This window comes from Hyperolius riggenbachi, chromosome 9 (genome assembly GCF_040937935.1).
Source record: "Hyperolius riggenbachi isolate aHypRig1 chromosome 9, aHypRig1.pri, whole genome shotgun sequence".
NCBI lineage: Eukaryota > Metazoa > Chordata > Amphibia > Anura > Hyperoliidae > Hyperolius > Hyperolius riggenbachi.
Genome location: NC_090654.1, coordinates 112608933 through 112621722, shown reverse-complemented (window position 1 = coordinate 112621722; position 12790 = coordinate 112608933). Strand labels below are relative to the sequence as shown.

The 12790-nt window shown below is 43.7% G+C and overlaps 1 protein-coding gene across 1 annotated transcript; it reads right to left on the bottom strand.

Moving 5' to 3' along the window:
* Positions 1-2574: 2574 nt before the first annotated feature.
* On the bottom strand, positions 2575-12517 carry EMC7 (ER membrane protein complex subunit 7). Its single transcript, XM_068253351.1, has 5 exons — positions 12202-12517; positions 10555-10674; positions 9074-9212; positions 6319-6399; positions 2575-4367 (listed from the first exon to the last, which is right to left on the bottom strand). The coding sequence occupies exons 1-5, from the start codon at positions 12417-12419 to the stop codon at positions 4215-4217; spliced, it is 711 nt and encodes a 236-aa protein (XP_068109452.1). The 5' UTR covers positions 12420-12517; the 3' UTR covers positions 2575-4214.
* Positions 12518-12790: the final 273 nt, after the last annotated feature.

The following is a 12790-nucleotide window of genomic DNA, read 5'->3' as shown; positions in this document are numbered from 1 at the left end:
TGGTATGCGAATTTTCATGCGAATTCGGAAACCAATGGAAAAGCACACCGGCACTGCCATGGTTAAATTCGCATACAGCGTCATCCATGCGAATTTTCATGCGAATTCGCATGAAAATTAGCATACAACCGCATGCGAAATTCGCATCCGCATGCGAATTTTTACCGCGGCGATTCGCAACGCACAAGTGGAAACGGGCCCTGAATGATTATAGTTGAATCCGTTTTCTGTGATGTCTTTTCAAGCCCAAGCCTGCCCCCTTGTGGTTTTGCTTTCCTGCTATGTATCTTTATAGCAGGAAAACAGCCAGGAGGGGGCAAGCTTGGGCTTGAAAAGACATCACAGAAGACTGACTCAGCTATAATCACTCCAGGGCAAAGCTAGACTGAATGCTAAGTCCAGGATTCTCATCAGAGCTGTTAACAGGCAGATTGTTCAGTGAATAATGAAACACAGAGCAGAGTAGGTGTTTACTGTCATGTTCCCACTGATATGGTAAAATACAGGAGGGTGCTTCGTCTCTGGTTCTCTTTAAGCTTTCCTTTAAAAGACAATTGAAGTGAGAGTGATATGGAGGCTGCCATATTTATTTCCTGTTAATCAGTACCAGTTGCCTGGCTATCCTGCTAACCCCCTTCCTAAAATACTTTTAGCCGCAGCCCCTGAACAAGCATGCAGCAGATCAGGCGTTTGACATTGTCAGATCTGAAAAGATTAGCTGCTTGTTTCTGGTGTGATTCTGACACCACTGCAGTCAAATAGATCAGCAGGGCTGCCAGGTAACTGGTACTGTTTAAAAGGAAATATGACAGCCTCCATATACTGTACCTCTCACTGCAGTTGTCCTTTTAAAACCTCTTTAGACGATTTCAGTGTTGTATATCCAGCTATCGGACTTGCTGTAAAGACCCTTAGGGCTTGTTCACACTACAAGAGCTTTTCTAAGCGCTTTGTGATTTTAAAAGCTCTTGCTAATGTTATCTTATGTGAGTGTTCACACTGGAGCGATGTGATTTTGCAAAAATCCCCCATAGCATTGCATTAGCAAGAGCTTATCAAATCACTAGCGTTTAAAAAGCTCTTGTGTGAATGGGCCCTCACACATTCTTAATAACTGTTTTCCTTACACATTGTTGGTTAATTGTCAGGACGATGGTTTAGGGAAGAAGTGCTGTACAAACATTGTTATGCTTTGGGCAGGCAATGTGTACTGCTCAACTCAGGGTGGAGGAGGGACAAGACAGCACACTAGCCAGCAGCATCCTGCCCAAGGGTAAGCAAAAAGGATAATGAGCTCTTTCGATGCAGGTAGTATAGCGATCCACTAAACAAGGTCATGGGGCAGCTGCATACAAACATATTCTTGGCTGAAATGGCCAAAGTGACGGTCTCTGCTGAGAATTATTTAATGGGTGCATGAGGCTTATAAGGAAACATGGGGTGAGAGGGGTATGGAGGTTGCCATATTTATTACCTTTTAAACAATTCCAGCTGCCTGGCATTCAACTGGTCATTTGGGATAAGTAATGTCTGAATCACACATCTAAAACAAGCATGCAATTAATCTTGTCAGATTTAAGTTAGAAATCTGATCTGTATGCTTGTTTAGGGTCTATGTCTAAAGTATTAGAGGCAGAGGATCAGCAGGACTGCCGGGCAACTGGTATAGCTTAAAATTAAGTAAATATCTCAGCCTCCATATTCCTCTCACTTAAGGTTTTCTTTAAAGTAAACCTAAGCAAGTTAACTCCCAGACCCTCTGGTCCGGAGCAGTGCTTTTCAGCGCTGCTAGATTTGGGCGCAGCCGGCGCCTCCATAGACTACAATAGGAATCACTCCTATTGCAGCGCTCAGTGAGTAACGTCTGGTCCGTCAGAAGACGGAGCCGAGGTTGCTTAAAAAAAAAAAATAATTCGGCCTCCAGCATTCGCTGGAAGCCGAATTATTTCATTCCCCCACTATCCATGGCGGCCTGGGAGGGGAATAGTAATTAAAACGGCCGGGACTTGTGCAGAAGCAGGATCAGTCATATACCGCTGAATCTTGCGCCCAAGTCTACCGGCGCCGATTTCAAATGTACTCCTCTGGTCCCCCGCTACCAGCTAGTTCTGTTTTGCCGACCCGGAGTTGGCTGGCCGTCACGTGCATCATTGCACGTGTTCCCGAAGGTACAAGATGCTTTCGCAGGCGTCAACACGTGTACAAAAGATACATGTTGATGCCCGCAATAGCATCCTGTACCTTCTGGAATGCGTGCAATTAGATGCTTGGCGGCCCGCTGACTCTGAGTCGGCAAAAACAAAACTAGCTGGCGGTGAGGGAACAGAGGATCCGGGAGTGATTTCGAGGGCACAGGATGGCTGCAGGGGGCTGGTAGACCCCCCAGGTAAGTGAAACTTTTTTTTTTTTTATACTGGAGTTTAGGTTCACTTTAAGACTCAACAGATTAGCAGAGAAAGCTTCAAGGACAAAGGTGTGAGTAATAAGTAATAAACCCCTTCAAAAACCATGAAATATTGCTGAACAGTGCATTCCTGCAATTGAAAACAAAAGCATAACATAAAACAAGAGGAAGACTAGTATTCACAGTTTAATTACCATGACAGACAACTGGGGGGTGCTCTTATTTGACACAGCTTTAATGCTTCCAAACAGCTTTTCTGGAGCTATAATGCTACAAAGATATTGAGTCAATATATTATATATGTTCTTGCATATCTACAGAGAAAACACATCATTAACAGTGAACTAGCTGGTGGAAGCTGGCTGCACCCCTAAACATTTTATAAAAGCATGTGTATATATTTAGAAACTTAAATTTAAACCCGAAACAATAGCAATATGTGAAGCAGGAACAGCATAGTACTGTTTTAAATAAGATGTATTCTGAGAGCTAGTTCACAATAGTCAGTTGCATTGCAGAATAATTCTGCATGTCAACTCACTGCCCATACAATTCTATGGGCCTGTTCACAGTACTGGGTCGTAAATGACCACATTATTCTAATTCGCTGCATGCAAGTTTTGTATTAAAGTCTATTGCCAGTTTCCACTGCAGTTTAGACTCATAACACAGTAGTTATGCAACTGCCCACTGTGAATCCAGCCCAAATTCAATCTGTAGTTCATCAAGAGCCTGAGCACACACTTAGGGTCTGCTTCCACTAGAAGCATGCAAATTCTCATGCTTTTTTTCAGATGCAAATTTGCATACGTACACATTTGCATGTGTAAACAACGCAACAACGGCATACAGAAACACTGCTGTGTACATTTCTTCTGCATACAGATTCTGCACACAATGGAAACAGGCCCATTGATATACATGATTATACAAATTTGTGTGCAGAAAAGCAGCACAAATTCACATGTAGTGGAAATGGGCCCTGATGCACTTCTGTCCGAATTCCAGAAACACAGCAATGTTGCAGAACGAAAAAAGCAGACAGAAGCGCACTAGTGTGCTTAGGCCTCATTCGCACTCTCTGTATGAAACGCAAGTGTTCATGGTGTCGCACGGCTCTGCATCGCGATTCTCCTCCTCGTGATCCCATTCATTTATAATGAAGGTGATCACTGCGCAAAGTACCAAGATGCAAGCAACCATGCATTGCGATTCCTCAGTGAATCACAATGCATGTATGGAACCATCAGACAGCGCAGTCTATGCACTTTCAGAGGTCCCTGCGATCGCACATTAGTTGAGTTTACAAAAGTGCTAAAATCGCGCATATGGAAACGAGCCCTTAACACAGAAAGGCAACTAACCTGCACAACCCAGCCACCTAGCAGACAGGACAGACCACAACTCAACCAGGGGCAGTATAGGCAACTGAAAGAGGCAACATACATGGTCAGTTTGGGACAGAGGCTGCTGTACAGTTAATTGTATAGTGGAAAACAGTCATATGTCACAGCTGATAATTCTGCTCTGCTCAGATATACCCAACAAATGGCGTTCTTCAAGCGCCATACCACTGCCACCCGAAACTGCCTCCAGTGAATGCCACACATACAGTGGCAGCAGTTGACAGGTGGTGGAATCAATGCATGCCAGCTGTTCATGTGAACGGTTTTCATATGTCTTGTCTTCATCATACACACACAAAATAGCTTTGGAAATATCTACAGCTCCGTTACAGACCATGGAAAAACAACATTTATTAAGTTTAGACATCTGCAGGTCCTTATTACAGTTCCAGTAAGAGTTCACATCATTGCCGCCGTTTTCCCACACCGCTTTTGCCCACTTTGCCACTGCTGCTGGACTTGCTAGAGGATTTGGAGGTGAAGAGTCTTGTCATGAATTCTGAAACATCAGGCAGTTCTGGGTTGGAGTTCAGCATGTTCATGGATTGTTCCATTTCCTTAAGAAAAGAAGAGATTTAGGAATCGATATATGCCACATACCTGCACCCCAAAACACCGTACAGAAAATGATATGCATGCCCTTCTGTTCAATGCCAATGCCAAAACTCCCAAGGGACGATTTATCAAGACCAAAAAAAAAAGGCAAAGAAAATGCAATTACCCAGGGAACCAATAAGAGTCCTAATCATGATGTTTGGCAGCTAAAATCTGGGCTAACATTGCACTTTAAATACTTACCCATATAAAGAAAGCCCGCGGCTTCCGGATCCATCTTGAAGCCCAATGCTGCTGTGCAAGGTCCCTATTATCATATCTGACAAGAGCTTGTTGGATATGTTCTTATGGCCGCACTGCCCTCTATGAAGTAGCAAGGTCGCACTGTGCATATATATGAGTATGGTCATGCCGTGTCTGTATAGTGAGTGGAAACAGTTGGCTTTGTACTACTGCATAGGGATAATATGTAAATAATTTCTTCTTGCATTCAAAAATGTCATGTAAATTATATGCAGCTTGAAAACTGGGCCAATCAGGAAGTTATTCTGTCAATTTTTATTGGTCCAAGGTCAAGCCACATAACATTTACATAAAATGTGAATGCAAGGAGGAACTATTTGCATCTCTGATCATCCCTACTACTGTGCAGGCACAACCGTACTGGCCACACTCTTACACTGAGGGGGCGTGAATGCGAACAAGAAGAGGGTCCTGGCCAATGGCGGTTAGGTCAAGGCAGACACTAAAAGCCCTTGGACCACCCAGAGGCTCTCTTCTAGGTGGCAGTCTACCTTTCATCCCAAAAAATAAATAAATAAATAAATAAATAAATAAAAAGGACTGATGGTTCCATATTTGTTTTCTTTTAAAACAATACTAGTTGCCTGGCTGCTCTGCTGATCCTCTGCTTCTAATACTTTTAGCCACAGACCCTGAACAAGCACGCAGCAGATCAGGTGTTTCTGACATTATCAGATCTAACATTAGCTACATGCTTGTTTCAGGTGTTGTCCTTTAACCGCCTGAGCGGTATATGCCCGATACTGTGCTGGACATACCGCTCACTAGCCTCACGAGTCCCCCATGATTAATTTATTAGATCAAATGGCTGCAAAAGATTTAGCTAGCACTAGGCTAGCTTGTATAGGTGGCCAGCAACCCCCGATCTCCCGCAATCCCCCCATCCAGCAGTAAATACATTACCCAGCCTGGTTCCAGCGATCGCTGCAGCCTCCCAACACAGCTCCGGTCTTCTCTATGGGGAAGATCGTGACTGTACATGACGGAGATGTCATGTACGATCCTCCCCATAGTGAAGACCGGAGTTCTGCAGGGAGGCTGCGGTGATCACTGGAACCCGGCTGGGTAATGTATAAGCGGCTGGATGGGGGGCGTGCTGGCCACCTACACTAGCTAGCCTAGTGCTAGCTAAACCTTTTGCAGCCTTTTGATCTAATACATTAGCCATGGTGATCTGTAACTCACTGTAAATCCTCCACAACGATAAGGTGTGAAGACAGCCAAGAAGTAGGAGCACTTTAGATGCAATAATCGAAGCTGTATTTTGTTTTTTAAAAAGGAACCAGCACCCACCATGGTTAGTGTACTATCTGTGTAAGTACAGAGAAAATGCTTTTACATACTAGAGTATGTAGTATGTTAAACTGAAGATCAAATCAATACACTCAGCGTATCCAGCTCTATTGAGAGGTGCCCCATGCTACAGGAACTGCCTGCACAAAAAAGGGCATCAGGTGAAGCGGTTCTGGCAGATGGCAAGCGTCGTCAGGGGATCCCTGAACACATTTTGGATTTCTGTCTCAAATGATGAAAGGACTGTTTTGGTCAAGTAAAATCTAAGCCCATCAGTGTCCAGAAAAACTAAATATCAGTTCTAGGTTGAGCTGGCATTTAAGTAACAGCCATAGAACAAGAAAAACAAACTCCTACCCGTCTCATTTCCGGATCACTGGTGTTCACAACTTTAGGGAGCAACACGAAGATCAGCAGCGGCAGAACCATCATCATCACCTGCAGAATGCAAAACAAGAGTTGGAAGGTTTAGCTCAGAGACAAATGTGGCAAAATAGAAAGTTAAACAAGAAACACAAACGACTTATGGTTACCTTAAAATGTCTCTGGTAGATTTCGCACCAAGAAAACATATAGCATATTCCTAGTGGCATGAGTAACCGTTACCAATCCACACTAGTCAGACTAATTGCAATACATAAAAACAGGCCTGACAAGAAGGCCTGCATTCTACTTTAGGTGATTCAACAATCTCCTGCATGAAGACAGAATTCAACAAAAACTAGGCTGTCCTAAGATGTGCTTGGCTCTAGCTATGCGCTTCTGTAATGATGAGATCTTGACCATAGGTATTATTTCTTGTGTACTGCTAGCCAACATACTGCCTGACAAGACAAATAACATTTTTATTGTGCTTTTCTCCTGTCAGCCTCAAAGTGCTTGAGCTGTACCCACTAGAGTACGCTCAGTAGGCAGCAGCAGTGTTAAAGGGTCTCTCAAGCCAACCTAAAAAAAATAAAAAAAAAAATAGAATGAGTTTTACTCACCTGGGGCTTCTACCAGCCCCCTGCAGCTGTCCGGTGCCTACGTAGACTCGCTCCGAGGCTACTGGCCCCGCCGGCAGCCACTTCCAGTTTCGGTGAGAGGCGCCAACAGGCCGGGAACGCCAGCAATTCTTCGCTTTCCTGGCCGCAATAGCGCCCTCTATACTGCTATTGCGGCCAGGAACGTGAAGAATCACTCGCGTTCCCGGCGTGTTGGCTCCTGTCGCCGAAACTGGAAGTGGCTGCCGGCGGGACCAGTAGCATCAGAGCGAGTCTACGTGGGCACTGGACAGCTGCAGGGGGCTGGTAGAAGCCTCAGGTGAGTAAAACTCATTTTTTTTAGGTTGGCTTGCGTGTTCCTTTAAGGAGTCTTGCCCAAGGTCTCCTACTGAATAGGTGCTGGCTTACTGAATAGGGAGAGCTGAGATTTGAACCCTGGTCTCAGAGGCAGAGCCCTTTACCATTACACTATCCACTGACAAGACAAGTCTAACTGAGAACAAGATGTATCTTTAATTTGTAGATATATCTTTAATTTGATACAGCAATTCATTTCTGGCTCTACGGTCAGTGTTATGCCTCTCCTGCTGTGCGCTTTCAATTTGTGTTCAACCTCATATATTTACAGATGTTACCCTTTCATTTTCATTGGTAGGAATCTTGGTTGAACAATTTAGTTAGGATTATATTTTTGTTGACTGCGCAGATATCGGGTCTTGTGGGTATTTCACTCATGTATGTCTCCAGCTCTAGTCTGTAAACTCATGTCCTGTGGGACTCCAGCTACTGGGTACCACACAGTGCGCTGACAGGGTCATATACATGGCCCCGGCTCCCACTGAGACCTGCTGTACGTCACTGAAATTCCCGTCAGTCTGCGCATGCGTGCCACCATTTACACTGACTGCATCGCCCATTAACTTGTATTACTGCATGATCCAAGTGGTAGGCATGGTTCATGTGGTAATGCACTGTCGACTTTGTGATGGCAATGAGGCAAAAAAAAAAAAAAACACGTCCATTGTGCCGCATAAGTATGAAAGTCTCTACTAGACTTTACCTAGTGTTAAAAAGCCTCAGAGTTTTCATGAATTGATGAGATTGGTTTCCACAATTATTTTGTAGCAAAGCTTTGAGAGCAGGGAAACAGTTGTGTTTAGTCCCACTCTAAGGCCCCATACACACATCAGACTATAGTCTTTGGAAAATGAAAGATCACAGACCAATCTTACCACCCTTCATGTAGTATGAGAGCCATACCTTCACAGTATTTTCTATGGAGCTGAACTCCACATCAGAAAAAAAATCTTTGCAAGATGCTGCGCACACACAGATTCTGTACAGACACAAAAGATCAGTATCTGCAAAAGATCTGTTCCTGCCAAAAATCCATTCCTGCAAATTGCAATGATAGTCTATGAGATCTGCAGATCATCATACACACATGATTTAACTGACATTCATTTGCAGATCAGATCCACCAGGATGGATTTTCAGATCTGCGGATGATTGCTTGATCTGCAGATGAATGTCAGTTAAATCATGTGTGTATGATAATTTGCAGATCTCATAGACTATCATTGCAATTTGCAGGAATGGATTTTTGGCAGGAACAGATCTTTTGCAGATACTGATCTGTTGCATGTGTACAGCATCTGTGTGTGCAGCATCTTGCAAAGATTTTTTTCTGATGTGGAGTTCAGCTCCATAGAAAAGACTGTGTAGAGTATGGCTCTCATACTACATGAAGGGTGGTAAGATTGGTCTGTGATCTTTCATTTTCCAAAGACTATAGTCTGATGTGTGTATGAGCCTTAAGGGTTAGAAGTCTGCTGGCTTGGTATTATTTTATCACTGGTTTAAATAATATGCTTAATTGCTTTGTATGTCAAGAAACAAATTGTTCTTAGTATTCAATGAATGAGCTTCCGTGGAGTTGCCCTTTAAGCTCTATTTTTTTCTAGTAGCTGTGGCTCTGTCTACCTTCTTGGCACTAAAAGATTACAGAAACAAATTATAAGATCTTGCCCATACATACTGGTTTTTGTGTTTTTACCAGCCAATGTCTAATGTGTGAAAAACAAACCACTTCAATGCAAGTATAAAATACTCCTGTAATACCCACTTACCATTGGGTTCATCAAAAAGTCTGTCCAGCCCCAGGTTTCACGCTTGATGAAATAGGATGGAGGACCTGATGATTTCATCTGAAGAGGGTAAGGCAACCGCAGAACTTCTGAGGTTTTTATGTGATTTACATACCTGGCCCTTGAGAAAATTGAGATCGTTATTTAAACAAGGAAAAATAAAATAAGAATGAAAATGTAATTTTTTTAAGGGTTGTATATGACAAACTTTGCAAGTTCAAGGACTTGTGTTAAGAGAAAAAGAAAAAAAAAAATTTGAAGAGCAAAAGATTTGAAATGATGCAGCTTACAAACAGGCCATGTTCACAGTGGTCCATGACCGAGGGGTAGAGATGAGCTCCGGATAAAATTCAGATGACATCCGAATGAGTTTCATTTGGATTTCATCCTCTAATTAGTGCAGCTGAGCGGGTGTGTGCAGTAGAGGGCTAAACTTACACAGCAACCTCCTTCTTTAACCTGTCCCACGCTGCGTCACATGACTACTACGCTTCCTCCTTCAACCCGGAAGGAGGAAGTGTTTGTAGTCACGTGATGCAGCTTGGAACACAGCGTGGGACAGGTTAAAGAAGAAGGATGCTGGGTAACTTTAACCGCCCCACACACACACCCGCTCATATGCACTTATTAGAAATTGAAATCCGAATGAAACTCATTCGGATTTCATCCGGAGCTCATCCCTGCCGAGGGTCTTTTTCTAGATCAGACTCAAATAGCAGTTACCTCTATTATAGCGCCCTAGGAAGCGGGCTTTGACCCATAAAACACGTAAATTTTGTAGTTAAAGTAATTTTTGCTGATAATTGGCTGTTTCAAGTCTACATGGCGAGGTAACTCCACCAACGCCTCCCTCAAACTGATTTTAAGCTTTTTACTCTGCTTTTAGCGCATCTGTTCATATATTGATTGTATGTTAGATCAAGAACCACCATGTCAGTTGAGGGGGGGGGGGGGGGGGCAGATCTTCCCTAGTGTCTCCATCCAACTACCTTCAAGATTATAAGATTACAAGGGCAAGGTTCTCCTCCTATTGTTTCCCATTTTGTTGTAAATTATATGAATGGAGTACCTGCATTGCTGATGTCTCAAACTGCAAATCAACTGTGTATATTTGTACTGCTGGATGCCCTGATTCTCATGTACCTATGTTCTCCAATATTTGTTTTGTTCTATGTACAGCACTACACAAGATGTTGGCACTATGCAAATAAAAAAAAAATATGTATATATTAGAAAGATGTTAAAGTGCAGAAGGCATCTGACATGTCACTTCAATGGCCTCCTGAATGATATATTTGATACTGTTGTCCATAATAGTCAATCATAAAAGGACTCATTTGTAAACTTTCTGAAGCAACACTAAATAACATGTACATAAAGAGAAATTGGTTAATTTCTACTTCAGGAGATGGAATGCTGAGATCTGTCATATTACTGTGCTGTCACATAGAATTGTTCTTTACCTCATTTTACCCTTGGATGTGATATCAACACGGACAGGTTCAAAGCGGTAAGCTGGAGATACAACTTCCACCACATAGGAACCCGAGGGAACGTCATGAACCACAAAGCTTCCATCAGTCCTACAAACACCAAGGAGCAAAACGTACAAGGATGACTACGAACATTAAATAGGGAACAATATAAGAATACTCATGTCATTGCTTAAAGTAAACCCACAGTCAAAGCGTCCCCTCTACACCAACAGAATTATACACACCATAAGCCTTGTGAAAATACTCATATTAAAAAAAAGGGGGTTAAAAGGTATTTTCTCCTGTAACCTTATCAGTCACTGAACAGTACAGTGCTAAGATGTCCTGACTTTTGAAGGCGTGTACAAAAAGCACTATCAATGTCTCTCCCGGTGATCAGGACACGATCCCTTGAGCAACATTTTGTGATGTTCAGTCGCTATATAATGGGGAAAGAAGGATAACAGCACAACATATGAGCTACATGAAATAGTAGTAGTAAAATAGCCATGGTAAGCATTACCAATTTGCCTGCTGTGCTCCTCTGCCTGCTGTCTATATAGATACAGAAAGGGTTTCCATATTAATAAAGCAGAGAGGTTTATCAATGACTGAACTGTTCTGCATATCTGATGGGTCCTCTTTTAAACTAAAGCACCCTTATCAGTGTGTTATCTCTGAGTAACTGCCAAATGCCTAGCTGCAAAGAAAACTAACATTCAATAATGCAACTGAATGGTTTTCTTTTCACACTGGAATTTGCCACTGCATTTTTTGTATGCCAGAAGTTTCAGAAGACACCTATAGACAGTCTAGTGTGCATTGAGCCTTGTACACACGAGACATGTAGGTGGCAGGGCTCAGTACTCAAATCCTTAGAATCCAATTGCGGAACCCTTGCTGTAGAGACGCAACGTTAGCCTGTAGGCCAGGCACAAGTTCTGTCGCTATGTGAGGGGGAATACAGTGTTTCTCCCCCTCAAGTTCTTTTAGCCAGATGCTCCACCCGGCAAATTTTGGTGAGCACCCGTCTGTCATCGGCCTGCATCCTCCTCCTCCTCCTATGCTATATGCAGAGTTTCGCCAACCCTGAATTTTCCTGTCACGCCTCACCCGGCTACTTTTTCGTGCCATCGTGTTGGAAATAAAAATTGGGGAGAACACTAGGATGGGAAGGCAGAGTAGCGCAGTAGAACCATGTCACAGCTAGAGAGGGGAGAACAATGCTTTCAGTCAGTGTTCGGCCAAATCAATCTGGGGGCAGATTGCTGTTAATCGGCATTGAAGGCTACTGTACATTTCATGTATCGTGTGTACACCGCTTCGGGGGACCAAACATACACCTAAACCCACAGGGGTTCACCAAAGCCCAGTAATTGCAAACCACCTGAGCTGCTGAGGAAGTCTTGTCTTTGCTCTCATACAAAAACATGATTGCATCACCAGGTTTCCGAATCTCATTAGCACTGCGACTCTTTCCAGTTCAGCCCTAACTAAATCAAATTCCCCATAAAGCAGCAGGAAAAAGAAGCAAACGGAATTGTGACAAATATTTAATTTAAATTTCTGTGCTATCCTTCCCCTCTTTATTGCAAATGAAAACACAGCTCGTGTATAAAGCCCGGGCTCTCTTACCGCAGGAAGCCGATGTGTTCCTCTCCGTCTACTAACACCCGGGCCCCGCTCACCCAGTCCTGCGGCCTCACCCCGGGGACGACAGCCCGGCCCTCCACCTTATACCTCTCCCCGCCTGGCCCCGGGCTCAGGAGGATGTCATTGTCGGCGGACAGCGCTAGGCAAGCCCAGAGGAGGAGAAGAGAGCCGCGCCACACGGCAGCAGCGCAAAGAGCCATCACCGACACTGCGTATGTTATACAAGCAACCCCAGAGACGCTGCCAATGCACAACGGAGCAGTCTCTGTGCTACTTCCTGGCTCTCCCTCTCTCCAATCGCAGGGCACTACTTCCGCTACCAAAGAGAGGTAAATAAAAATCAGGGCAGTTCCAGCAGCGCCCCCGTGCGGTCTTCGGGAAAATGGCGCCTACCTTCCTGTGGGAAGCTAGTACAAATGTAAAGCTTCTGGCAGCCAGCGAGCCAGGGGCGCCACGTAACAATAGACCTGTCCTGAGAGACTGACAACTAAGGGCATGGAAAGAAAAAAAAAACTTTCTGCTCTGCACAATTTTTCTAATGACTGCATCTGCTCAGCAACTGATAAGGAAT

Excerpts from the sequence above, each read along its gene's own strand:
- EMC7 (XM_068253351.1), bottom strand. The coding sequence starts at position 12,419 with ATGGCTCTTTGCGCTGCTGCCGTGTGGCGCGGCTCTCTTCTCCTCCTC. Across the intron at positions 9,213-10,554 it reads ACATCCAAGGGTAAAATGAG|GGCCAGGTATGTAAATCACA; the intron begins GTAAAGAACAAT and ends AATTTTCTCAAG. Across the intron at positions 6,400-9,073 it reads ACTTTTTGATGAACCCAATG|GTGATGATGATGGTTCTGCC; the intron begins GTAAGTGGGTAT and ends TGCATTCTGCAG.